The 27759-nt window shown below is 40.6% G+C and overlaps 1 protein-coding gene across 1 annotated transcript in view; it reads right to left on the bottom strand.

Annotated features, from left to right (window-relative positions):
* Nucleotides 1-27759, bottom strand: part of CACHD1 (cache domain containing 1) — a 200334-nt gene that overhangs the window by 7521 nt on the left and 165054 nt on the right. The window contains exons 13-26 of the mRNA XM_077892133.1: nucleotides 25057-25225; nucleotides 20445-20587; nucleotides 19620-19801; nucleotides 18658-18768; nucleotides 12867-12989; nucleotides 11259-11358; nucleotides 11050-11166; nucleotides 8947-9107; nucleotides 8511-8597; nucleotides 7355-7471; nucleotides 5818-5969; nucleotides 4335-4496; nucleotides 3308-3385; nucleotides 2576-2677 (exon numbers count right to left, since the gene is read on the bottom strand). Of these exons, the coding sequence (XP_077748259.1) occupies nucleotides 2576-2677; nucleotides 3308-3385; nucleotides 4335-4496; nucleotides 5818-5969; nucleotides 7355-7471; nucleotides 8511-8597; nucleotides 8947-9107; nucleotides 11050-11166; nucleotides 11259-11358; nucleotides 12867-12989; nucleotides 18658-18768; nucleotides 19620-19801; nucleotides 20445-20587; nucleotides 25057-25225 (1804 nt within the window). The remainder of the gene's footprint in view (nucleotides 1-2575; nucleotides 2678-3307; nucleotides 3386-4334; nucleotides 4497-5817; nucleotides 5970-7354; nucleotides 7472-8510; nucleotides 8598-8946; nucleotides 9108-11049; nucleotides 11167-11258; nucleotides 11359-12866; nucleotides 12990-18657; nucleotides 18769-19619; nucleotides 19802-20444; nucleotides 20588-25056; nucleotides 25226-27759) is intronic.

The raw sequence follows: 27759 nt of genomic DNA, 5'->3' as shown, positions 1-27759 counted from the left end.
ATATATCTAAATAAAAACACAGCTTGAAGTCTCCAAGTTTGGCTTGGGAACATTCAGTTTTAATTCTAGGAATATCACAATTCTGAACCCTATCATGAAAGTCTAGTATGTTCAGTACTTATACATCTATGTACTTTATTCTTTCGAGTTTCCTTTTGTGTATCAGACCCAATGACTCACGTGGAAATATGCTCACTGGGTTTGCAAAGAACTGGGGCCCTACAATTTTACCAGTTCAAGGGCCAGCACCAATGCCACCTTCACCTTCCCCCCAGGGAACTTCTTGGATTTAGGTGCAGATAAAAGTGAATTATCTCCCTATCTTCTTTGTTCTGGTCCTTTAAGGAAGCTGTCATATTCAGCCTTTTATCAGTCTCATGAATACATGAATTCATTTACAGTTTCCTGTTAGATTGTAAATTCCTTGAGGGCAGAGTGGGTATGGAGGTGGGGGAGGTCAACCCTGAGCTCAACATGCCTGCCCTATGTTATTGCATTTAATGCTTACAACTGTACCAGGGAGAAATTTCTATTCCCATTTTAATTATTAGGACACCAAGGTCCAAAGGAGCCTAAGACCTCATAATCTGCAAAGGGGAGAGGTGGGTTCCAAGTGAGGGTTGACCCTATTTTATAAGCTCTTCCACCCAAGTCTGCCTCACAGAAATGAAGCTGCCCCTTCACTAGGTCCCTCCCACTGTGCAAAATGCAGATGCCCAGTATGTTCACCAAGGAGAAGAACACAGAGCTGAGGAAGAAGTGTGCTAACAAAGCCACTCAATTAAGTTTCCTTATTTCAGTGTGCACCTATGGCTTATTCTCAGCATCGCAGGGACATTAGAACTTGATGCCAGCACTTTTAGTGACCCACTGTACAGGTTCAGGGATAGGACAACATGCAGTTAAACGCTATTGATTTTGTGGTACATTTGGAATTATTTGGAGTGTCAATGCCTTCCATTGCTTCTGGTGTTGCATTCTGTTGGCACAAGAAACTATTTTTCATTCCTCGGGGATAACAGGGATCCAATTATTGTGAAAAATGAAAGAAAGCAAGCCCTTAGCTAGATTCCTTAGCTTTCAGATACTGACACTGCACTATTTCTTTTATCTAAGCTGTTGCTTCATATGCCATTTTCCTAAGACAATGGGAGAGCTAATGGATCATCGTAAACGTCACTCAGAATTTCAATTTCGTATTGAAGCAATTTCTATCCGGAGAGAGAGAGAAAAGATTCAGTATTTCTGCTGAATAAGAAATTATTTCTGTTGAACTTTAGTAGCCTCAAACCTGTTTTATTATTCAAAGGAGAAGAGGCACAGAACTGGCTGGCAGAATGAATTTATGCAAGTTCAAAGGTTTTTACAAGGGGGAAAAAAAAAAGCAGAAAGTCAAAGAAACTGAAAAATTTAAGTTGTGCTTTGACTCTCCATAGAAACCTGAGGTTTCTACTTAGTTGGTGGGAACAATGTCATTCAAAGCCCAAATTAGGAGCCTCCAAATTATAATCAGAGTTTTGGCTTCTCCTGTTTTCCAAAGGGAATTTGAATACCTGGCTGTCAATGTAAAAGGCAACACTGGTCGCCTTGATGAATACCCATTCCTGCATTTGTTAGCACAGGAGTGGGAGCACACTGCTTGAAGACATCCCTTTTTTCCCCCCAGGGTAGATATGGAGAAAGAAGAGTCAAACGGTATAAATCCATTATTTACACATTTAAAAAAGACCTGATTCTTGGAAGAAAATAAATATTTCTGGAAAATTAAACAACCGTATGAAAAATAAAAAGATCTTACAATTACAGGAAAGGTCCCACACTCCTGCCGCTCCAACATGTCTGTAGTTCTCTGTGATGCTAAGCCATAAAAACCCTGGCAAGGTAAGAAGCTCAGTGGTGGCCAAATCTTTTTGGTATAGCATGTGGACTTGAACTACAGCTCCCTCAGCCTTGGTGTCTTCCCAATCTAGCCCCAATCCTTGCTGAGCATCTTAGAGCCACCTTATACAACCTCCATGACTAACTATATACACCAGTTCCTTTGCCTATAATATCCTTTGCCCCCAGCTTTTATCATCCTTTAGGTCCAATGCAAATTGTTGTCTTCTTGGTGAATCCTTCCCTGTACCTTCCAGGCATGGCTGGAGGTCAGGGTGCAGAATGTCAGAGGGAAGCACAGACTCTTGTCATGGCCCAAGTGCACATGGGCTGAGAGCGCCCTTGAGGATGCTGGTATTTGTCAACTAACCACACTGGGTAGTAGGAGCAATGAGGATGCCAATTCCCAAGGGTAAGTGGAGGAGAAAGCAGGTTCCATTTAGAGAATGTGAATCCTTACACATGGAGAACATCTAGAAAGCAATCTCTGTGCCCAGAGGTCACCTCAATTATCTGGGAGTGCGGAGACGTAATCAAAGTGACCCTTGGGCTCCTATAAACATGCTATGTTGGAATGTGTCCTTTAGAAAACTATGTCAAAGTAATGAATTTGAGTACAGAAGAGGAAAGAGAAGTGTGGGTGTGAGTAATGGACCACAGGAGCCCACCAGGTTCCTCAGAAGGAACCGGACCTTACCATGATCACTTTCTGTTCCCGATCGACCCCAGTAGCGACGCCTCCTTTCTGGACTGTGTGCGTGTCGTTCGATGACTGCAGCTATAAATCGAGTATTGCTGACTGTGGGAAGCAAGGGCAGTTAGTCACTCTTATGCCAGTATCTTTATTATATCAAGCACATTTACTCTGAACAGGCTCATTCACACTTTGGGGGAGCTAGTCTTTGAAGAGATAGAAGTAAATTTTTTTTTTTTAATTGTGAGGATTAGTGGCAGTGAGAGGTCCCTAATTACAGGTCTCCAACATGCATTAAGAAGATATGTTCTATATAGTTGAAGGCCAGGGTATGTATCTCAATACTAAAGGAACTCTCTTTTGATAGTCTTCCCCCACCCCCGTGAAATTATATACATTTAATACCCTGAGGGATTAAAACAGCGTATACCTGATTTCTGGCTTTCTGAAATAATATTATGCTGGAAAGCAAGTAGGAGGAGAAAGAAAAGGTAGGGGGAGGTATTTTAGGTCAAAGCACTTCATGCAAAAAAGGAACATCATGAAATCTTTTAAGATTTTTTAAAACAAAGCAAGCACCTCCACTTAAGTCTAATGAAAATTGGGGAGGAAAAACCTTGGTCATGTCAAAGATTCTTAAATTCTAACATAAGCCAAAAGGATATAAGAAGGAGCGTTTATTCTGGGTTAGCCTCCTGCTGGCACGTTCCGCTACGAGGCAGCTTGAATACTCACTGATGCCTCTGTCCTCATGGCTGTCATCATCCCTTTCATCTCTGTCATTTTCCAGGTTGGACATACGCACTGACATTTCTACCCATCATTAAAAAGAGAGAAACATGACTATTTAATCAAACAAAATCACCCACTTTAATACCCTGAGAAGTGCTCGTTTGATGCCTGGGTGACAGCATTCTATTATGAACGAATCTAAACTTGGAAGACAATCAGCTGATGTCCCATCTATTTTTTTTTTTTTTTAAAGGAGGAAGGAGCAGGAATCAGAAGAGGGAGTGCCAGACACGAATAATCAAGAGAGACACCTGAAATTAACTTCTGAAGAAAAGAGAGAAAAGAATATGTAGAGGTCAACGGATCTTTAATCCTCTACTAATGTACCTGAAAAAGAAGGAAGGGGTCTATAGACATGTGGTATCTGTGCTCATTTGTGAGCACAGATATCACATTAAACAGTTGGTATGGAAGCCATGATTGCAGATTAATCATTCTGTATCTGACTTCGATTACTTATCCCATTTAAGACATGTGATTATTGCTTTGGATGTGTTTGTTCACACTATGTAATACTAGCGACAACAGAACAGATTCATGGTCTTGCAAATAGTGGCTCAGGGTATCGTTGCTCTACCTGTCTGGGACAGCAAAGAGAACCCACCTCTGAGTTGAGGGAAGAACAAAACTTCCCACTCAACTGCCCAGCACTCCCTCACTGGCTTATTCCAGAGGCAGGAGGCGGGAGCTTAGCCCTGTGTAAGAGGAGAGAGCATCTAGGGATTTTATGGGGAATCAAAATGAAGCCCACAGGGTTTAGCTAGCTACTAGAGAATGAGCCGTGGGTTAAAGGAGGAAAGGAGGCTTTGGGGACTCACGAATCATACTCCCTGGAAGCAGAAAATGAAGTGCTGTTCTCCTAAATGCTTAGCAGCTTATGCAATCGGCTACTGTCCTTCTGGTGTTGGAAGGACACCAGGGAGGCTGCTGCCTCCTGGAGGAGCTTTGGACTCATTCATTGGGAGCTCACCTTGGGCAGCAAGAGGAGACATGTGCTGATGACTCCGGCGATGAATCTGATGGCGGTAGGCATACACAGCGAGAACCAGGACCATGATGCATCCCATGATGCCCCCAGCCACGGGACCCACGGGGGCACTTTTAATCATGTTCAGTGTGACCACCTCATCGCCTTTGTTAAAATAAACAAACAGATGTCCTTGTAATGATTTCCCAACTGTGGTTGCAAGTGGGGATGAAGATGAGATGGGAAGAAATAGAGTGGGGTGGGGTTTGGTGGAGACAAGAGCACCTGCTTTAAGTTCTGAAAAAGGCTGAGAGGACCCAACAGAACATAGGAGTAGTGAATTCCTTTAGTCCCTGGTTCTCAAATGACATGTTGGTTGCTCAGCACAGTAAGAGCACACCAGACAAGGACTACTAAAAACAGTGAGGAGGTAAGAATCACGAAAATTTGTGCTGCCCAGGGCTAAGAGCCTGGCTCCTCGGGGTGTGGGCTCCTCTTGGAAGAGAAGTCATGGAGTACAGAGCTGAGCGTTCCTTAGGCCTCTGAGCACATATTTATTGTACCTGGCGCCCTTTATGCCTGTGGGTCAGTCACATGACCCTTAAAAAAGGATCCCATTTCAAAGCTAATGGGTTCCCTTTAAGACATTATTTGCACTGTCGCATAGGAGACTGCAGGGGGGTATATAAAGTGATGTCTTTGAACAAGGTCATTCCAACTAGGTCCTCACCTGGTTCAAGAATACTATGTGAGCTCAGGACCCTGCTTCACATAGGAGAAGCTTTTCTTCTGCTGACAGGTTAATGTGGGGAGATGTTTAAAAAACAAACAAATGAAAAGGTTTAAATATCTCACCTGTCAGGTAAGGTTTAGGAACTTGTGCTAGCTCCAGAGAGACACTGAGAAAGACTCAAAGGAGGTAGGCAGGTAGTTATCTTTGAGGTCTGGAGGCTTGATCCCAGACATGTTCCTCCCTACAGTGTCTCTTTCCACCCCTCTGAGCTAACCCAGGCCACATGAGATAGCTTGGGCTTCTGTTGACTCCAAGACCTTAAGCACTGATTTGTAGCCATAAGACTTCTGCTTTGCAAACATGGTGATGGAAGGTTACAGCAGGAGACCGACGTGCAGCGGTCACTCCACCCATCTCTGGCCCCATTCTTCTGACAGCTGGGACTCACATTCAAACAAACTCCACAGTTCAGCCATGTAGAAATCAGGCCTGATGGTTCTCAAAACAAGCTTTATGGGAACAAATTCCAGGCTTGTAAAATTTGGCAGGAAAAATGGCTGCTTACTCGGCACAGAATATCTAGCCAGCTTTGAAGGTAATTATGTGCCCTGGTTTTGTAAGTACAAACTACTGGCAAAGGAAACAGGAAAATAGGGTTGAGGATCATTTTAAGAGTTTTGTCCTACTGGAGAGGATAAAAAAAAAAAAAAAGGATTGAGAAATCAAAATATTCTGTGTTCCCAATAAACATACCTATTGCTCCCATGTCGTCCACATATGGACTTTTGGCTCCCACGATTCCTCCGAAGCATTCTTTCTGGGGAGCGCAGTAGGATTTGTCCAGGTGAGTCTTTCCATCGCTGTCCACCATGCACCATTCACAATCTAGCACACCAAAGCAGTCCCTGCCAAGGAAGAGCAGATGGACTTGGGTATCAGACAGCTCTCAAGAGTGCCATTACTTACTAGTCCTGTAAGTCCTCAAGCTTTAGTTCCCTTTCCTTATAAAAGAAGAACGGCCAATAGTCTGCCATGGGATAGCTGTTTTATGTCTCACAACAGCTTGAAAATGAGAGAAATTAAACTGTTCTTTCTGTGGATCATACCAAAAATCCACACATCACAGATTAGTGCAGGATTATTTCAAATCATCTTAAAAGACCAAATGGCCCCAAGGTTTGTTAGACTTTGGCCTGACCCCACGTATAGGGTCATTTAAAAGAGAGGGAAAAAAAGAGGGGGGGGGAGGAAAAATGGGCAAATAGATTGGGGAAATACTAGATAAATTGAACAGTTTCCTTACTGCCAATTTCTTAGAACTTTTAATACGTTAAGCATATTAGGACTCAAAGAGGATGTGTGCAGTGTTTCTCAAATATAACTAATTTTGAGTTATTGCCTAACATCCCAAATTAATCAGTCCGATACTCTACCATTTCTTTGCTAAAACATGCATTAAAAGTAGAACTGGGGGAGATCCCTGGGTAGCTCAGTGGTTTAGCGCTGCCTTCAGCCCAGGGTGTGATCCTGGAGTCCCGGAATCGAGTCCCACATCAGGCTCCCTGCATGGAGCCCACTTCTCCCTCTGCCTGTGTCTCTGCCTCTCTCTGTGTGTGTCTCTCATGAGTAAATAAATAAAATCTTAAAAAAAAAAAAAAAAAAAAGTAGAACTGGCTGCCCTCCTACCCACTGAATGTTGATAATCAAGGGGCAATCTGCAGTCACAATAAACAATCACCCCTCACCCCTGTAGTCCACGATAGCCACTATTCGCATGATGGCTAGTCCCAAATATCTATCCTAGAGAGAAGGGAGAGGGATGAAGGGACATGTAGTTTTTGGTTCTCCAAGCTATCATGATGCCGATCTACTTTCTAAGAAAACAGAATTGATGAGCTATAGTGTGTCACCATGTAGAGTTGGGTTCTGCTTCAGGAACCCTAAGAGTTCCTGCCCCCCTCACTTGTGCTTCTTCGTGCCATGTCCTCTCTCATTCCTTTTATTTCAAGAGTAAACTTTCCCATCCACAGATGAGATGACCAACATATAGTACAAACGCCAACTAGCTACAACAAGTAGAAACTGGAAAACATTAAACCTGCTGGATAAAAGGCTCATAAGAATCACTTTTGGGTCTGAAAAATTGGTACACCTTTAAAAAAACATCAAGAAGGAGAATGATAAATACCAGCTGGAAAAGCTCAACGAGGCTGCTGGTCACCATTCCTCACTAGGTTCTACTCCCGCAGTGATCATGTTGATGTAAACGCAAGCAACGGGCAATGCTTACCCACTTTCCATCCTCTGACTGCACCTGCTGTTGACACACTGATGAAGGGCATCTTGCAGGCCAGGGTCAATAGCTGTGTATGTCACCGGCTCCTGGTGGACCTCACAGCTTGGGTTTCTATGCAGGAGCAAGTCTGGAGGTTAGGACCAATAACCACTCACATTCCAAACTCATCAGGCCTCTGGCCCTTGATAGTGTCAGATAGATCTGGGTTTAAATCCTGGCCACTTAAATAGATGTAACCTTGGGCCAATCACTTAACCACTCTGAACTTTAGTTTGTTCATCCTTATGTACAATAGAAAAAAATATATATATAAAAAAAGGAAGCCATAAATATCCCACAAAACATGAACGTATATGATCAGAAGTGAGGGCAGCCTCAGTGGCTCAGCGGTTTAGCGCCGCCTACAACTCAGGGCGTGATCCTGGAGACCAGGGATCGAGTCCCGCGTCAGGTTCCCTGCATGGAGCCTGCTTCTCCCTCTGCCTGTGTCTCTGCCTCTCTCTCTCCTGTGTATTCTCTTGAATAAATAAAAAAAAAAAAAATTAAAAAAAAATCAGAAGTGAAAGTTACCTCCCCTGACTTGCTACTCTAAATCTCTTTTATTCAAGGTAATCATTATTAATAGTTTCATGAGGGTCCCTTTTAGACATTTTTTTTCTATGCTTAAACATATCAGTTTCTATGATTAAACATATCAGTACACCCAGATTCTTTCCTTTACGTTCTAGAGAAGGGATTTAACCCCAGCTTATTTAACTGTAGTCTTAAGATTTGTCACTAATGTAAAAAATACCATATGAGGTGTAAGCATGTGTGTGAAAGATACCTACAAGATTTATCACAAAGTTAATTTGAAAACTAAGTGATTTAACATGCATAAAGTATCTGACACCTGGCAGACACTTAGCGATTGCTTGTAATAGTCTCATAGCTTTCATACAGACCACATATAATTTTAATGTTTCACAGCATTTAAATGTACACCTGAAAAAGGACTTCATTTTAAGGCTTGAAATCTGACTCAGTGAACAGTTACATCATTAGAATCAATCATCTTACCACAACCCCAAACAAATCTATAGAGGAGGCTCTCTGTGTGTGTACAATATATATATATATAACACACATATTCATGTAATGTCTATCTTACCGGTTCTCTGCATTTGTGAGGTTCCCAGTGCACTCATTGACCTCTAGAGGGCACTCACAGGGACATTCACATTCATTTTGTTCCATTCTGAAAGGCAAAAGGAAAATCACTATGCAGAAGATCAATAACAAACTTTGTATTGTATATGTACCAGAAGAAGGAAAAGAGAAGAAAATGTGAGCTAGTTAAAAGGGACAGTTAAAAGGAAGCTGTGACCAACGGTTTAAACAATAATTCGCCTTAATTCATTACTCTTTGGACAAGGATACTGTAAACTGCACAGCTAGAAATACTTCCGTAACCAGGACCTTCTTTTTCTCCAGGGCACCCCCCTGTGTCTTCTGTTTATATGGCAGATGCCACGTCAAAATGACTGGCATCAGTTCAGATATTTAACAGTGGAATAAACAGAGAAGAGGACCCATTGCATTTTTACCGGTGACAGTTGAGACAGAGCCGATCCACCATGCTACAAGCACAAAAGGCAAGAGAGTCGCACGTTTCATTGACAATGCCAACAAACGCGTTGGTTCCTGGGATCCTTGCCAGTCTGTACTTAGAACAGTGGCTGCCATGCACAAGGTTCGTCAAATCTCCCTAGAGACAACGGAGGCGTCAGAAGTGACAGACAACAATGCGAAGATTCATCCCTACCGTGGTGAAAACGACTCTTCAACCAACTGCTGAAAGTAGCTTACAATAAAACTTTATTTCTGACTACAAAAGTAATATATGGTTACTGCTGAAAGCTGGAATAATAGAATTTTTTTCTTAATATCAGAGATAATTCCCAGGTCCCACTTAACAGTTGTGTATATTTATTTATTCTCATATCTATGCTTATACAGATAAAAATTTTATAGCTGTTTTGTAATTTTTTTTAAAACACATTACACCATAACATGAAGATAACTGCAAAAAACAATGAAAGACAGCATTCAGGTAAGGAATAGTTTAAAATGTATTCAAAGGCAAACCTAATCCACCAGAAAACATGCAACCTCTGAGCCATCTTGGATAACAAACCTCTCTTCTTCTAGAATGAAAAAAAACCCCAGACTCTTTTAAGAGTCCAATTTCCTTCCAGAATATTTAAAAAATAAATAATATTTAAATAACTAAAGCAAGCATTCTTTTCTTCATTCTATAGCAAGAAAATGTGATAGCCAACTTCTTGAAATGGCAGATTTGTCTACTATAGAGAAAACCAAAGATTCAAAAGCAGCTCTGGGAAGCTGAATATGGCTATTCTTTTCTGCACGTGTGTCCAATGTAGTAGGCCAACTATGTAATCCCATGCTTGTTTCCATGCCAGTCATCCCTTATATGTGCATGATGAGGATAAGCCTAACTGAGAAATGTGGCACTGGATGGAGGTCTAGATGAATTTTCCACTGCCTGGAAGATGCCCGCCCCACCATATCAGCATTAAGATAGGCCTATCATCCTTTTAGCTCCACTACCCAGAAATGTTCCAGTTCCATTTTGGAATACCTTGAGCTGTTAAGAAATTATTCTAATTCATATTCCACTAAAATTTGCGTTTCTGAAAAATTTCTCCCAGAGTAGCCTGGCTTTGTCTGTTGAAGACTCAGGAAATCACTGTATAAAAGGTAGAACATACAGAGTAAATCAGACTCTCACAGAACAATCTTGCTTGGCAGCTTCCTTCTGATTACATTCAAGTTTGTCAATGTCCTCTTTAAAGAGAGTGTTCCTTAGAATGCTGTGAAGTCTAAACAGAGTAATAATGATTTCCTTTGAACCCACTATCCTATTCATCTATTTGTTTTTTTAAACTCTTTTATTCCAATTGTTTTTGCTATTGTTTTTCTGAGAGAATTTTCAGTCAACCCAATACATCTTTAAAATTTTTAATTATACATTCAATGATATGAATACCTGTCCTAAATAAAAAGCTTACTTCTTGTGAACAACTTTTTGAACGTTGGTTCTGTCATTATGTATTTTAGCTCTTTTCCAGCTAAGACTATTGACAAACTAGTAGGAACATTCTTAAGATCTTTAATAATATCTAGGTAAGCTTGCAGTTCTCTCAAATCAAATACTTAGAGTACTCTAAGCTACAAAAAATGAATTTATTTTTAGATGATCTACATGAGAGCTCCCATCTAACTGGGTAAGATGACCAAGAAATGACCTAATTTGGCCTTAGGAATTTAAGGAGGCTGCATGATCTCTAGAAGACAGGAAGAAGGGAACACATGGTGCCACACATATTTACATAAGAGTGTGGGAACAGACCTCAGCAGACATTTCAAAGGGTTTCTACTGGGTGAGTCTTTAAACAAACAAAACTAAAACAAAACACCAAGTGTGAAACCTTAAAACATTCACTTTTCCAATTTGGGCTTTACACCCCATTCTGGTCAAGCTAGGGAGCTGGCCTAAGGTCCTGTCCTGTCATTCTATAATTTTAGGCCATGAAACAGCCAGGAGTCATATTCAGATATTAACTATTATTCCATTTCATATTCTGCAATGGAATGAGATGTGAGATGATAAGGGATCAACTTACCACAAGGCTAGTGTTGAATTTATAAAATCTTTGAACTGTTCTGTCACTGAAGCTGTTGCACAGGTTTTTCTTTACAAAGTTGGGGTGGTTCAGGATATCATTTGCTACCAAGGGCTCCTAATAAGGCCAAGCAGACAGAAAACACAAGTCATGTAGTTAATGAACCACAGGCCATGGGAGCACTGAGCCGTCGGCTTTGCAACAAATACCTTGTGGGTAATATGCTGTTGTTCCACGGGTGCATGTCCTTTGGGGTCAATGAGGGTTGGATGTGCCACCAGATAACCCCTGTCCTCCATTATGAAGCACCTGTGCCAAAACAAGTGATATCTCTCAGTAATATACATGGTCTTTCTACACTTTCAGAGAGCATTTATCTTGCTAACCCTGAAACAAATTGCATTTATCTCAGTAAATATCCACTGAAACAAATTCACTGAAGGCTGGCAGGCAGGCAGATACATTATTCTTTTTTTAAAGTTTAATTTAATTTTTTAAAAAAAGATTTTATTTATTTATTCATGAGAGACAGAGAGAGAAAGAGGCAGAGACACAGGCAGAGGGAGAAGCAGGTTCCATGCAGGGAGCCTGACATGGGACTTGATCCCAGGACTCCAGGATCACGCCCTGGGCTCAAGGCAGCCGCTTAACCACTGAGCCACCCAGGCGTTCCCCTCCCCCCCTTTTTAAAGTGGGATCTACATCCTGCATGGAGACAGATATGGGCCTTGAACTCATGACCCTTAGATCAAGATTTGAACTGAGACCAAGAGTCAGAGACAATCAGCTGAGCCACCCAGGGACCCCAACAGATACATTACTCTTGAGGCGATAGATTACCTAGTATACAGTTTATAGTAATAAAGTTACACCTGACTCTGAGGCCACCTACCTAGTTTTATAGAATGTGTCTACTTAGCCCCAGTAAGATGAACTCAAAAATCTTTTGTAAGGATTAATGACAAGTTTAGTCTTTCTTCAGAGGAGGGATTACTCTGAAGGAAGTTGCCTTGGGTATTTATAGGCACAAGCTTTAAACCATACAATTTCTTCTTTGACGATTAATATACATAAAATATAATCTTCAGGGACATACAAAAACTTATTTGATGGAAACACTAAAGCAAAGCTAGAATTGCTCTAACCAAGACTATGTGCTGCTCTATTTTACTCTGCATTCATTCCAACAGTTTGCTATGAATCCTGCATTTCCCTATTCAGGCCAATGTGAAATTTAGCAGTGATGTGAAGCATGGGCCATAAGAGTGAAATAAGAAAGCTATTTTTAAAAGTGGCCTGCATTAAATCAAGGGAATACCCTTGCTTTGATCAGACACGTTCTTTTGAAATTAGGAGGTGAAGGCTTTTTTAGTTCTGCAAGCCTCTTTCTGGGGAAATGTAAAAGGGAACAGTCCAAGTGTCTGAAATTCCCACAGACTTTGGCTTAACTAAGTTAACATCAAAAGTACCCTTTCTGGTCTTCCTAGCACCCAAGATCTGGGAAACTTCTAATTACTGACTCTGAGAGAAACAAGAGCTTTAGGAGAATTCTGTGCCACAGTTACTCTCCTTGTTATAAGACAAATCTGAAGAAAAAAAAAAAAAAAAAAAAAAGACAAATCTGTTTGTCTATATCATAAATGGCATGCATCTTAGAAAAATGAAAGAACAAAAACTTTGTAATCGAACACCCAGGCCATGGATTGACTTTCTGGTCTTGATCATGACAATGTGGTTGCCATTCAATTAGAGATATCAGACATCATTTTCTTTATATTTTGCAGATAGATGGGAAGTGATGTCCCTGAAGGGCTTACCTTATTTTGTTGCCACCATCTTGGTTACAAACTGGTAGTAAGTCCATCAGAACCTTGTAGAAGTATCTAAGTGTGAAGTCGATACCCATCACAGCCACAGTATGCCCAGAAGACAGCTGTGTACTTCATGTGAAAAAGATCAGTGAGAACAAGAGGCACAACTTATTTAAAGGTAAAAGTTACATTCAATCAGAAGGACGTTGTATGGTATTAGAAATATATGCCTACTGTTCCTCCACATTTTTTACCCCTCTAAAAATGATCAATTAAATGACTGACTGGTAGCATAACATGGAGATTTGATGAGAGAAAAACAAGGCTAAAGGTGGAATTTCCTAGTAAGACCAGCTCAAAACATGTACAGCTGTGGAATACACCTAGCCCTGACTTTAGATATTCAGACAGGGGCTGGACTATTCTTTGGCAAGAATATGGAGGTGGCAGGAAAAGGCATCAGGTGGGAGATGAGATACATGACTACTATGGTTCCGCTCAATAAGGAACCTTAGACAAGAAACATGAATGATCTCTTTATTTCCCTCATTTTATAGATAAGGAAACTGGGATCTCAGAAAGGTTAACTGATTAGTGTAAGGTCATACAAACTCAGTAAAAACAAAAACAAACAAACAAACAAAAAAACAAAAACAAAAACCAACACCCAAAACAAAACTAGGTCTCATTTTCTTTCTATAACATTAAGGTTGGCTCTACTTAAAACACAGCTCAGATTCTAGAACAAAACTCACCTGGTTCTCAGGCCAGTTCCTTCTCCAATCTAAAATGCTACTTTCAGAAAGAAAAGCACCAATGAGGATAAAGTTGGGTAGGTTATCACATGGTGCTTGCTAAGCCTTTAGCTCTGGAATCAAGCAGATCTGGGGTCAAATCCTGGTCCTCTTGGTTTCCATCTGTGTGGTTCCTAGGAGGCTACTTAACCTTTCCAAGACCCAGTTTTCTTGTGTGAAAATGGGGAGAGAAGTGTCTACCTCACAAGGCTGTCATTGGGCTTAAATGAGCCAGTGTGTTTACAGTGTTTAGCAAGCTGCCTAATCTATCTAAAATACCCAATAAAAAGAAGTTTAAAAAAAAGTTTAAAAGTTTAAAAAGAAGTTTAAAGAAAACCAACCAGGGCTTAAAGCTCAGACGAGGACAGAGAATGAACTTATTCTCCTAGAGAAATGCTAGCTATATAAACAGCATGGATTTCTCTGTCACTTGGAACCTTGGTTCTTTCTAATGTATGATCATGGGTATTTGGAGGGGTTTGGGCTATTTGGCTAATGAGCTCCTGAACCTCTGTGGCTGGGAATTTGCAGGGTTTACTCAACATTACTATCATCCATCTGCCTGATTTCTTTTTTTTTTTTTTTTTTAACATCTTATTTATTTATTCATGACAGAGAGGCAGAAGCAGAGACACAGTCAGAGGGGGGAAGCAGGCCCCTTGCAGGGAGCCCGATGTGGGACTCGATCCCGGGACTCCAGGATCATGCCCTGGGCCAAAGGTGGGCGCTAAACCGCTGAGCCACCCAGGGATCCCAAAATACTTAGTTTGTTTATCTATCTATCTATCTATCAGAGAGAGAGAGAGAGAGAGAGAGAGAGAGGCAGAGACAGAAACAGGCTCCATATAGGGAGTCCGACACAGGACTTGATCCCGGGTCTCCAGGATCATGCCCTGGGCAAAAGGCGGTGCTAAACCGCTGAGCCACCCGGGCTGCCCCCATCTGCCTGATTTCTTGATAAAGAAAGTACCAACAGAAAAATGGGGCTGTTTTAGACAAAAATCTTAAAAATTGTAATTGGAAAGCTCAGAAGAAACTTCCCAAAGCATAATAATCTTTTGGAAAATCAAAACTTGGGAGTGAAATTAGCTTTGTTATGTAGACAACTGTCTCCTTCTGGTTACTGTCAACATTGATACTAGCTTATCCCCAAACCTCGGGCCAAAAAAACCCTGAAAACCCACAAGAAGGGACCCTGACCCACAATGAAATTTCTGTCAGAGCCAATGTGACAAAATTGTATTTTGGCATGAGATGAAAGAGGACCACATTGTGGGATTATCTATGAGAGGCTATTGCCTCAATAAGAGCTTTCTATTGTTACTGAAGTCACTTAAATTGTACTACGGAAGGCATCCAAGACTCAGCTATCTTACATGGGATTTGTGTTTTGTAGCAAATAATGTTTTACTGAAGTATCAGTCGAAAGAAGTTTATAAAGCTCTCTTACTTGTCCAGGAAAGAGTGAGGAGTCTAAACAGCAGGCACCATTATGATAATATTTACTGAGTGTTCACAATTTATGGGTGCTCTGGTGGGCATTTGAATACGTCATTTCAATTATTTCTCACAAAAACTTTATGAGGCATTATCATTTCCAGAAAACTGAAGCTTGGAAACATTAAGTATTTGGCCAAAGTCACACAGTGAATAACTAGTGGAAACAATGGAATAAGCCTCAGTCTTCAACTTCAGAGCATATGCTATTTTTTTTTTTAAGATTTTTTATTTATTCATTTGAGAGAGCAAACGTGACCAGGGAGAAGGGGTGGGGGAGAGACTAAGGGAAAAGCAGACATCCCCTTCCACCCCTCCAGAGTGGGGAGCCCGACACAGGACTGGATCCCAGGACCCCAGGATCAGGACCTAAGCCGAACATAGACACTTAACCGACTGAGCCACCTAGGTGCCTCCAGAGCATACGCTCCTAACCAGTATGTTATACTGTCTCCTTAGAGATGCAGGACATTCAAAAGTTTCCAAGCCATTTTACATGACCTAATCAATTTCCTATGACAATGTCAGGAAGGAATTACAGTTCTCATTTTATAAATGGAAAATCAGGATTAGAATGGCTAAACGACTTGCAATTCTGGCTCCTTTTACAATACTGTAGCTGACTCAGTGAAAAATACGACTCAGGTTTTTCTGGTGCAAGTTAATTTTGTTTCTAAACTTCCCCTGTATGACTGCCATCTGCTCCAATGTGATCAACATACTGAAGGAAAAGCATGCATGTTGCCCATGTAAGTCTAGCATTCATATTTTCACCTGAATTTAAAAAATGTACAGTTACCATAGCAACTCATAAAGAATACCACAGAAAAATCAAACCAAGTCTACATTCCAAGGTACAAAGGACCATGCTGTTCGCACCACTTCTGTGAGATTTTCACTGCCAAAGACTCATCTGACCAGTTCCTTAATCACTGACCATACTTCATCATCTCCGCTAGCATTATCATCCTCCAAACAATGCATTTAGATCCTCAGGCTATGAATAATGCTTGTGGAAGTGTCCCAACACAGTTACTAGGATAAGTGAATGCTGGGTTAGAAAAGCCTCTCCCCAAGCTATCAGCTATCACTTCTGAAAACGAAGGCTGAATGAGAGTGCCTCATAATCAGCTGAACACTAGCTTAAGGTCTCTTTCCTGACCTATTAAAATGCCAGAAGTTTAAGGCCGAAATAGCATGACATCAGAAGTATTTGTCTCTTATTTGGGACTCAACATTGTCAAGTACAATGCTAAGCACTTCATATGCATCATCTGTAATTCTCATTATATCAGTTCAACACAGGCATTGTCTCCTGTTTCATAAATGAGGCTTTAAGAACTCAAGGCACATAGTAATAATACAAGTATTTACAACATTTATCGAGCCCTTCCCGTGTGCCAAGCACCATTCTGAGATTCACATATATTATTTAACATAATCCCTTATTATTTGAGATGGGCCTTAATACCTCTCTTTCATAGGTGAGGGAACCAAGGCAAAAGGGAACTTGTTTACAGTCATAGAAGCAGGAGATGGCAGATAGACTTTTTCAGAGTAGAATCACATCTTAGGAGGAGGTGAGGTTCTCAGGTTGGCACATGAGACCAATCACTGGTGATCACTTGAAAAAAGTACCTTTGTGCAGCCCATTAAAGCTACAGTTGCTTTGGCTGACAATTAGAAGTGGAATTTGACTTGCATACGCTGAATGAAAAATACACAGTTTTAAGTAATAAAAGCATGCTCAGCTAAGGAAAATGTTCAAATGATCAAGTCCATGGGACTGCATATTGATCAAAGCAAGAGCAGATACTTATTCCTGGAATACTCTCTCATTGAGTGGCTGGTGGACAGAATCCAGGATTAAAGCGGCTATTTTCACTCTTGTTAAAGTCAAATAGCTAAACTTGTATAGGTTAAACATACTGTTAAAAGCAGCCAAATAAGGGAATTTAACTGAAGTTTTCTCTAATTTGAAATCCTGCCTATTTTTTTCATCGTGCTTCATTTGGGCTGACACCATAAAAATTTAAAAATCAGCTAAACAAAGGTTCTTCTACCCATCCAAATTTTAATAAAAACATGTACACAACTGTAAAAGGCATTGAAAATTTGCACCTGCCTATGGCAAACCCCCCCCCCCCCCCCCCGCTGCCACACAGACAAGGAGCACTGTACAGATAGAAGGACAAGATAATAGCACTTGATAACAAGTGGCAGATAAGACACACACAGGCAGTCATTCTATTCTTGCCACCCCTACCCCCAATATCTGAAGCCCAGTGCCGGCCCATTGTCATTGTCATCAAAGATCAAGGTGACTACCAGTCTCCTCAAAGAAACTACCTTTGTTTACTTTTTCTCAACTGATTAGAATACATGGGAGAGATGTCAAGTCTATTTAGACAATAGGTGTATACCTGACAGATGGTCTGTTAATGAAAGCACTGAAAAGTCCTGTTCTAAATGAGTATCTACTTGTTTATATGTGACAGAGCCAAACAGATACCATGCCCTGCAAAGCAATCACTATTTGGCTGGCGGCAGGGCCCTGCTTTCCAAGGAGACACAGGTCATGATATTGAAATTCCGACACAGTACTGCTTCCCAATTCTTGCTCCCAATGAACTTGTGTTAGAATTCTCCTGAATGTCAATCATTTGATATATAATGAGCACCAGTGAAAAGCATAAAGTTAAGCAAGAAAAATCTGTCTCCCATAAATTTTAAGGCATCATTACAGGTATCAGTCAAAATATGAGCTTTCTAGGTTGCCAGGGAAAAACATCTATTTGTATAATGAAGGGATTAAAACAACATGTGTGACTTGCCTTTCTACCCAACATTTCACTACCATTTGTAGCTTAAATACTGAAACCTCAGAGGCCTGAAATATAAAGCACCCGAAATATATTTACAGTGATACTGACATTTAATAGCATTCTTGGACAATCAATTTTCAAAATGTCTTTTTACTTTTCAAGAGACAGTATAAGGACAAAGTGACAATAGCAACAAACTCCTCTATCATTCTAAAATGTTAGGCCAAAATAAAAGAAGTAATAACATTAGGGTCTCAATACTTTTTTTCTTCACTACAAATGTTCCTCTGCTTAGGAAAATGTTCTCTGGCAATAATTGTCAGGCTCTGGTTGGGATTTCTTCCTCTGGTTAAAACTGGTATTTCTACAAACTACTCTACTGAATCTAATGTCTATTGTTCTTTGTAAGCATCTTCTTCCTAAGAAGAGGGCTAAAAGCTTTTCATTGGCTCAATCACATGATAACCTTGTGAGGTAGATATTATTCCCATTTTATAGATGACACGTGGAAGCCCAGGGAATGCAAGATGATACAGCTAGAGAAGATATTCAGACTCCAGATGGCCTCCCATCAAATGTCATGCTTTTGCCATTAATCCTTAGTTGTCTACCAGACTTTCAAATTTTCAGAATATCCTTGATGTGTTTATAAAAGGACTAAGAAATTAATTTAAGTATTACCTGGATGAATGGATTGTGTGACTGATGGTTACTACATAGCCAGCTCCTCCAACATCTAAGTAAGGGCCAGTCAAAGAAATCAAACCTGGATTAGCCACTGCATGGAGATACCTAACGGAGACAAGAGAAAGTCACATTATTTTAAGGTCTGAAAAATGATCTGTAAGTGTCAAAAGTGAGCTTGTAGCTCTAAAAAGTATTATAAAGTGTGCCTATGTTACCCTGGAGTTCAAAAGGAATTCTATCTTTTATCTCTGACTGTAGCAACAACACAAGAGGTCAAGAAAATCTGAAATTCTTTTGTAGGAGATGGTCAGCTCAGTATATATTTGAGCTTTTAATAAGCTCTATAGTGTGGATGTTTTAGAGCCTAATATAAAAAGAAAGTAATAAATGAAGTAGAAACAATACAATTTGGCCCATGAAACTGCCCTCTGGATTGGTACAGACAGTACAAATCTAAGCAGCACAAGTCCAGAAATCTGGTTTTTAGGACCCAGTTGCCTTCCCTGCTATACCACCTGACTAGCTTTTGTTTTTGAAAACCTGAGTAAAAATAAAGCCAAGAGGTAAAAAGAAAAAAAAAAAGGATTTATACTTATTTTTCGTAGGTCATAGATGGGTTATAATTTGATGCCATCATGGGTAGGGATGTTAAATATCCCCACTAAGGGCACAGTGCATGCAACAGAGGACTCAAACAAAATGCTAGGAATTGAAATGGCCAAGTATAAAGCATTTCAGTCTCAAAATTTCAATGAAGAGATAAAAACATTGTGGACAGAGGAAAACCACAAAGCTGTTATTACTGCATTAAAAAAACCAGATTCAAAAATATGTTTTCACGGCCATGGAAGTATCTTCTTTATTGTGACTGCCTGAAGTTGCTTTATTGTATTGTACTTATCATGTCTCTCCATGATTTGGGGGAACCTTTGATAATGGAAGCCCCTAAAACTCACCATTGTCTCCTCGTGGGATCAAATGCTTTGTCCATGAGGGAACCAGGATAAATTCTAAGGACGCCATTGGGCGTTGCTATGTAACGGCGGACAATGTACGTGTTCAGGCTACTCATTTCCATTTGTGTCATCCATTCATCTGTGACGTGGCTGGTGGCCATTACTTCATTCCTGACAGAGAACTGGGAAACAAAGGAAGACATAGCAGGGATCCTTTAAGACTCACATGAAAAGAGAGTGGGCTGCTGGCAAGCTCTCTTGCAGAGAAGCCAAGCCCAATTACTTCTTAAAAATCTTTCCACAGCAGATGGATACAGCCAAACTTGGTGAAAACAAAAGCTTACTGAAACATAGTCAGTGGATGTATGATTTACTCAATTGTTCATCCTAGTGAGGCTGTCAGCATTTAAGAGGAAAGATCCTATAGCAACACACACACACACACACACACCAGCTAAATCTCTGCTCCTTAAACTTTACCATGTTTATCTCAACAGACCATAGGGGCACTTACTTCTTTCCCCTGGGAAAAACGGGTCTGGGAAAGTTCCACAGATCTCTCTAAATCATAACCCCCCTACCTAGAAAACCCCTAGTGCATCTAAGGCCTGAAAGAGATTCTTCATCTGGCCCACAGGACTTCTTAATCCGTCAGAAGGGTCATCGCCAACCAGCCTCCTGGGGGCCACACATTGCCTTCCTGGCTCTCCAGCTGAGAGGCACAGATCCAGAGCTGGGCTTCCCACTTCAAAGGTTCACTGACAGCACCCCCTCCCAGGCCTGTGGAAGGATACACCAGAAGTGGGGCCCCAGGCCAGCACTCACTTTGAGCCCCGGGTTAGCAATGAGGCGGGTGTTGTCACTGAGATAGGCTGTGTAGTGTTCCACCATGCGCTTTGTCTCTGGCTGGCTGAGGTGTTCGTAGGGGGAGGAAAAGCTGCCAGCAGACAGCATGACAGTTGGACTTTCTGAAAGAGAAGCAAACAAAGCAGGCCTGGGAACACTGAGACTTCATCTCAGGCCCAAACAAAAGCATCACTAAGGCTCTGCCAATCTGTTAGCCATGGTGACTTAAAGTCTTCCGTGAGGAAAGAACTCAACACTAGAAGGAGCGAAGAAGGAAAAAAACTCTCATTTTCTCCCTTCAAGGAGTTTACAGTCGGGAGCGAACCACAAGAGATACGTACAAATAAATACAAGTGCCCAAAATTGCAAATGCTCAAAATATCTTAGATCTACATATAATATTTTACACTTAGTAGGATTAAGGAGGCGACATTCGACATACAGCCACAGTGGGTTGAATCTGGGCTCCACCATTTCCTGGCCATGCAATGTTGGGGAAAGTTGTAAAATAGGCAATGCTTTTGTCCTCTGCAAAGTAGGAAATTGTAGCACCAACTTACAGAGTTACGGTGAGAATTCAATCGGTTAGTTTACATAAAGCCAATGGGTTAATAAATGTAAAGCATGTAGAATAGTGTTTAGCACATGACAAATGATTTGTGGGTGTTAACTACTATTGTTCATATTGGTATTCATATTTCAAAAGACGGAAAAATGGTATAGTGCAGACAATGCAAAAATAAATTTCTTATAAACAGGGATAGCCAAACTTGGCATAAACAAAAGTTTCTAGAAATAGAGTACTGTATATATAATTGCTGATCCTAAGAGGAAAACCCCATTCTCAAAGACCGAAATCCTCCCAATGAATTACATGATGAAACAAAACACTACATTTCTGTCTGTGACATTTCCTACTATTCCATTTTATAGTTTGAGAACCTTTAGGGGAGCACTGTCCACTGTTCTGTGTCTAATCTCAGTTAAGTGTATAGGTCATTTTCCATTCTTTTAGTTCTCACTTACAGTGTCTTGTTTCCTTATGGCCTGGCTATCTCTGACTGTGCAGGATACATTGTACTATTATTTTTTTTTATTGTACTTAAAAACAAATTTGTAGGGATTCCTGGGTGGCTCTGTGGTTGGGCGCCTGCCTTCGGCCCAGGGCGTGATCCTGGAGTCTCAGGATCGAGTACCGCACCAGGCTCCCTGCACAGAGCCTGCTTCTCTCTCTGCCTGTGTCTCTGCCTCTCTCTGTGTATCTCTCATGAATAAATAAATAAAATTAAAAAAACAACAACAAATTTGTAGAAAGAGCTGAGTCCTAACAGGACACAGGCGTATCCAAGAAGGACTGTTATTTGGTTCTACCAGGCACCAAACCCCAGGATGAGGCAGGGTGGTAAGGTGGAGACAGTTTTCAAAAAGCCAATGGGATGCAGGACCTAAGTACTACCCTGTGGGACTTGATATTCAGTGAGTCGTGACTAGTGACTATGAGCTTCCTTAGACCACTCAGGTGACCCGAATCCCAAGTCAAGGGCTTCTGTGGCTTCAATTCATGTCTGCCCTAAAGATGTAGTTCTGCTAAAGCATGCCTGTGTGGCAGGTGAAAGGGAGGGTTTTCACTTGTTAGTCCCACCTCTTGGGGGCCTTGGATTTGATTTCTTCCTCTCCTCCCAGCCCTAAGAACCTACTACCTAAAGAATAGTTTAATTTCCCAGTTGTTTCTTCTGGATTGGTGAATGGGTACATCACAAATGTGGCTTTAAATACTGGCTTTCTTCTCTGGGTTCTTATATTTTCCTAGACTTCTGTCCAATTCCTAGCTATCATGTTAGTTCTTTGATACTTTTCAGAAAGGTTCCCCCCCCCCCCCAACTTTCTATCCATTTTCAGGTGTCCTCAGTAGAATAGGTCAGAATTATGTAGTCTGCCATTATCAGAAGAAAGTGCTTCCAGTGATGTTATGTCTGATTTAATTCTCCTGATACCACATGGGATGGCTGGGGAGATTAGTATTATATTCCTATCAAGGACAAGAAAACCAGAAGCTTAAGACTTCGGCTTTCTAGCAGCGTGCTGTGGCCTAGGCTCCTGGGGCCTTCTGGGCACAGATGCACCAGAGAGAGGGTAGACTGTCCCTCTCAAAGAGCCTAGAACTGGTTGGAGAGACTAGAAATGTTTAAAAAGAGGAAAACAACAAAATAAGAATAATCCAATAATATTAAAAATGTCAAAAGGCAACCCATAATCCTTCAGGGAGGAAGGATTAGGCCCACAAAGGAATAGGCCCAGAGGTTAAGTGGAGAGACACTTTAGGAGTGGGATTTTCTTTTAGTGACAGAGACTGGGCATTTGAGGAGAGGCTGCTGCAAGGATTTGGACTAAGAGAAAACAACCAAGACACAGGTCTTTGTATCTAGAGGGTAGACACATTAAATTACACACATATAAGAATACTGAACTGCACTGGATGATGCACAATTAAATTTCCCTGTGTACCAAGAAAGACAATATCCCTCCTCCAGCCCTCTTGATGGGGGTTCCGACATGGATTTAACACGTTACCTCAAAATCCCATCAATGAACTTGAATGGAAGTCACTTATTTGCCATTATCTCTCTTCTTTTTCATTCCTTTTTCATTACAATTGAAGTATCTTGCTTCGTTTTCATTACCAATGATTACTAAACTGCCCTTTATGACTTCAACATGTTGTTCTGAGAAGGTTCTACTGCCAAGGTGAAGTTGGGTGGTACAGTGGAAAGATGGCTCAGGGAAAGCCAAATAATGGCCTATGGTTGGTCTGTGTGATCTAGAATTAGTCCATCAGTTCTATGTAAAGTGGACTTAATTCTACATTCTGTGAGTATCTCTATGAGGCAGTATTGTCCAACTGGAATACGATGCAATACTCAAGTGTCATATAAAAATCTTCCAAGAGCCACATTCAATAAAAACAGGTTAAACTAATTTTCCTGGTATATTTTTTGAAATTCAATATATCCAAAACATTACTTTAACAAGTTGCCAATATAAAAAATTAAGTATTTTACATTTATAGTAAATCTCAACTTGAACCAGCACATTTCAAGTGCTCAACAGCCATGTGTCTAGAGGCTACCGTTACTGAAACAGTGTAGCTAGAAGGGATTGTGCAAAGGAAATTGAAAAAATCTAAGCTTCAGCTTTTCTCTCATTCAGCAATATTACCGCACTTCACAGTCTCAAATTTCAAAACAATGACCTATCTTTATCAGTACTTGTGTTGAGCCTGTCCCACAGCATGTAAGAAAATTGTGCATATCTTGGCTATCCAGTGATCATTTCTTAAAAATGTGAATTAAAGGGCATACATGTGCTTTTGTATAAAAGAAAAAGACAGAACCTCAAAACTTAAATCAACTGTAAAAGCCAACCATTTTTGACTGACATCTCTGGCCTTCCTCAAGTTGTCTACACTATTGGAACGTGCCATAAAGGAGACTATTCAGTCTGGTCTGCTCTTCTGATCTCATAACCAGACAGAAATGCTATAGGATGGAACTTAAAAGATGGAATCTGGACACAAGTACTCTCATGTGGAATCTAGACACTGGTGACTTCCATCCTCTTCCCACTTGTGCTCCCCTCTACTCGGTTTGCCCATTCTCTAACAAGTCTTGGTCTCAGTGAAAAAGAGTGCCTGTTTTACAGTCCTAATAGTACTACAGAAGTGACTAGCATGTGCCTGGCACATGGTGGCATGCAATAAAAGAGGTGCACGAGTCACATTTCAGCCTTGCTACTTTCCGTGTTACCTTGGGGGAAATTGGTGTTTCTGGTAAATCTAACTGTCCTCCATCTCGAATAGGTCAAGTCAAACGATGAATGCAAAATATGAGCTACCTACAAATGTAAATTCCCTTTTCCTGCCTTTGAATTATTTGCCTATTTCCTAAGCTCTTTTTGAAGACAGGGGCCTGTGGTAGACCCAGATACGCCATATGGGCATGCTACCCTTGGATCTCCTTTACTATTTTTCCACCTTTTACCCTAGAGCCCCTTATCTCCGTATTTCTGTGCTTGCTTCTAATGGGTCATACCGGTGACTCTGATGGATTGTCTTGGGGCTACTAAAACCTCTTTGCCTAGCATTAGCAGAAGGCTGAAAGATACAAAGGAACATGAAAGTCCAGCTCCCTTTCTTGAGACTGAGCAGACTCTGTGGTGTAATTTATACTCCAAAGCCCTACCTTGACAGGATTCGGCTGAGGCTGGAACTTCACCTAAAATCAGACTCTTGCTTGCTTTCTCCTCCCCTTTGCTATATTGTTTCCCTCATTTCTTCCCTAGTTTCTTCTTAGAGCTCATCCTTAATAAATCAACACACAAATCCTGATCTCATTTTCGGCTGGAACGCAGGATCCAAGGCAAGGCCTCAAATTGTGCTCACATCTGTATGCCCAAACTGGCACTGCTGACATTCAATATGTTTTTTTGGGGCAGAGGGAGGGGTCTGGTTTTATCATTTAATTCAAAACTGATATTCACAGGGAGTTGCTATGAGTAAGCCCACAAAGGAAGCTGAAAAGTGCAAGGGCTTTACCTAGAGTGGCCAGCTGTTTGAAGTGAAGACAAGCACTAGGCTGGCCCAGGAGGTCCAGCCGGTGGTATAGCAGCTTGCTGCTGGGGACAGTGTTGAGGTTCTTCAGTTGTTTGACAGGTATTTCCGGTTGTATCACCACAATACAGAGAATAAAGGAAGTGTCTTGTACCTGGAAAAATCAATAAAACATTTCTAACACAGAAAATAAAGGTTTCTAGGGATAGTGACTTTGCCTACATTATTTTATACTATCTCTGTCTCTAACCCCCACTAAAAAATATCTGATGAGTGAATGAAAGCCATGAGGATGGGGTGAGAGAACCTATCTCTGGCAAAAGATGACATTTTCTATTCTCCTTTCTGATTGAGGGAAATTAATGTATGTAACAGAAAATTATGGAACTAATAAAGGGATTAGAAAGTAGTCCCTTTGGAACAGCCACCCTATGCCTCTTTTGCTTCTTTAGGCTAACAAATCCAAGCTGGAATATGGCATATGAATACAGCACTTACTTCTGTTTGGGTCTGAAATGCATTTTAAAATATAGAGTTGGTTTGGCAATGAGTATTCTGAGAACTGACTATCTCGAAAGCCAATTATGAATCTACATATGCAGCTCATATAAAATCTGTTTTATTCATGTATTCCTGACTAATGCTTTCTCCTTGGCTGGTTAGAGATGAGCAGGATTCTCAGACTCATGAAAAGTATAAATCCCATGGCTCCCTCACAAAGCCTGCCTGACTTGTCATTTCAGACCAGAGTAGGCAAGTATGCTGTAGCTTAGCCTAATTTATTAAGCTCATATGTACAAATAGGAATACTTCCAAATTCATTTTGCTCTTTGAAATAGAAGCTTAAATAAAGTTAGTGAGAAGAATGGCCACCAAAGAATTAAAAAAAAAAAAAAAAAAAAAAAAAAAAAAAGCAGTCTGCTTAATTCTAGCTCCTTAACTTAAAAATACAAGATAGCCAAACTTCTGTAAGTCCATTATATAAGGAGGTGGGCGGAATCTATTTAAAAGATGGTTGGTCAATAAATGGAAAGTGTGATAACCAGCTAAGTTAAAAATAAAGGACAGTGAGAACTAAAGCAGCCCAAAGGATTTACTTCATGATCAAGGAGAAATTTTTAAGTAGGCAGGTTAGAGTTAAGTGTAATTTAGGGTTTATGAAGATGGTTGCACAATCTTTTTGAACACAAGAGAAATTTGCATCTCCCTGGGATTGCTTTCAAGTACTGCTGCCAAGGATATTCAGTTAGATTAGCAAATTTAATTCTCTTCCCCCCATCTGCCTCCTCCTCCATTATAAAATGATAGTGTCCCATAGTGTCATTTACTATTCCTCTCTCCCTATCTCACACAGTCACCCTTTGTTTCCTTCATTCTATGTTCCAAGGAACCAAAAGACAAAAACTTCACCAGAATGACCAGAAAAAATTGTAGAATAAGGTCTATTCTGCAAGAGAAAAATTAAAAGTTACCCTAAGCATCTAAAAGCAACACTTTATTTATTTTTTATTTTATTTTATTTTTTTAAAGATTTTATTTATTTATTCATGATAGTCACAGAGAGAGAGAGAGAGGCAGAGACACAGGCAGAGGGAGAAGCAGGTTCCATGCACCGGGAGCCCGATGTGGGATTCGATCCCGGGTCTCCAGGATCGCGCCCTGGGCCAAAGGCAGGCGCCAAACCGCTGCGCCACCCAGGGATCCCTAAAAGCAACACTTTAGAGATAGTTCCTAGCTCGAAAGGAAAATGGATTTCAATACAGGTGCTTCTATCATGTTCTTAGGTGAAAAAAGGGTCAGTGCATTAAGGAACCAGAATATTTCTAGAAGGGCTCTCCATGATTGGGGAGTGTTTTGGGTTTTTTCCCCCCACTGATTGCCCATGGGATTCATATTTTGAAGTGAGCCATGCCTGTGTCACACAGGAACACTGTAATACCTTCTGAAGTCAATCCTTTTTTCTGTCTCAGCATGCAGCCTCCTCAAATGCTCAAAGATGGACTTGGGCTGCACAGTGACAGAGTAGTAATCTCTTAACACTGCTAACATAATCTCTCACATTCTATTTAAATTAATTCAGTGACATAATCTATCAGTATCTGCTATATCTATGGATGCTAAGCAGTTTAAATAATCATTTTCAACATAGACTGAATGTATTTGAATTACATTTAGCAGAGGAATCCATTTTATTCCTGAAGACAAGAGGAATAGTTCCCCCCCCCGCCCAAGTAACAAAAAAGAACTTAATATTATTTGTTTATATTGCTGGGTTCCCAGGCAAGGAAGGCTCTTTAACTTCTATCTTATTATTTATTATTTATATAATTTTTCACTTAATAGTGATGTTCTTGACAATTTTAGAACTCTGAGAAAGCTAACACTTCTACCTGAAGCGATTACATGATTATATCCATTTGGCTACACAGAGTGGCCAGAATTTATTGATATCACTGAAGAAAATCTTAAGAATACTTCTTTCCAAAATGTTAATATTGAGTTTATTCACAGTGCAAAAAGGTCTTAAGAATGCTTACATCTCCTTCTTTCTCTTTTATTTTTTTAATTTTATTTGCTTAAAGACTTTATTTTTAAGTCATCTCCACACATGGTGCTAGAACTCACAATCCTGATATTAAGAGTTGTACACTCCACCAACTAAGCCAGCCAGGCACCCCATCTTTCTTT

This window comes from Canis aureus, chromosome 3, assembly GCF_053574225.1.
Source record: "Canis aureus isolate CA01 chromosome 3, VMU_Caureus_v.1.0, whole genome shotgun sequence".
In the NCBI taxonomy this organism is placed as follows: domain Eukaryota; kingdom Metazoa; phylum Chordata; class Mammalia; order Carnivora; family Canidae; genus Canis; species Canis aureus.
This window is presented reverse-complemented; position numbering and strand designations above follow the sequence as displayed.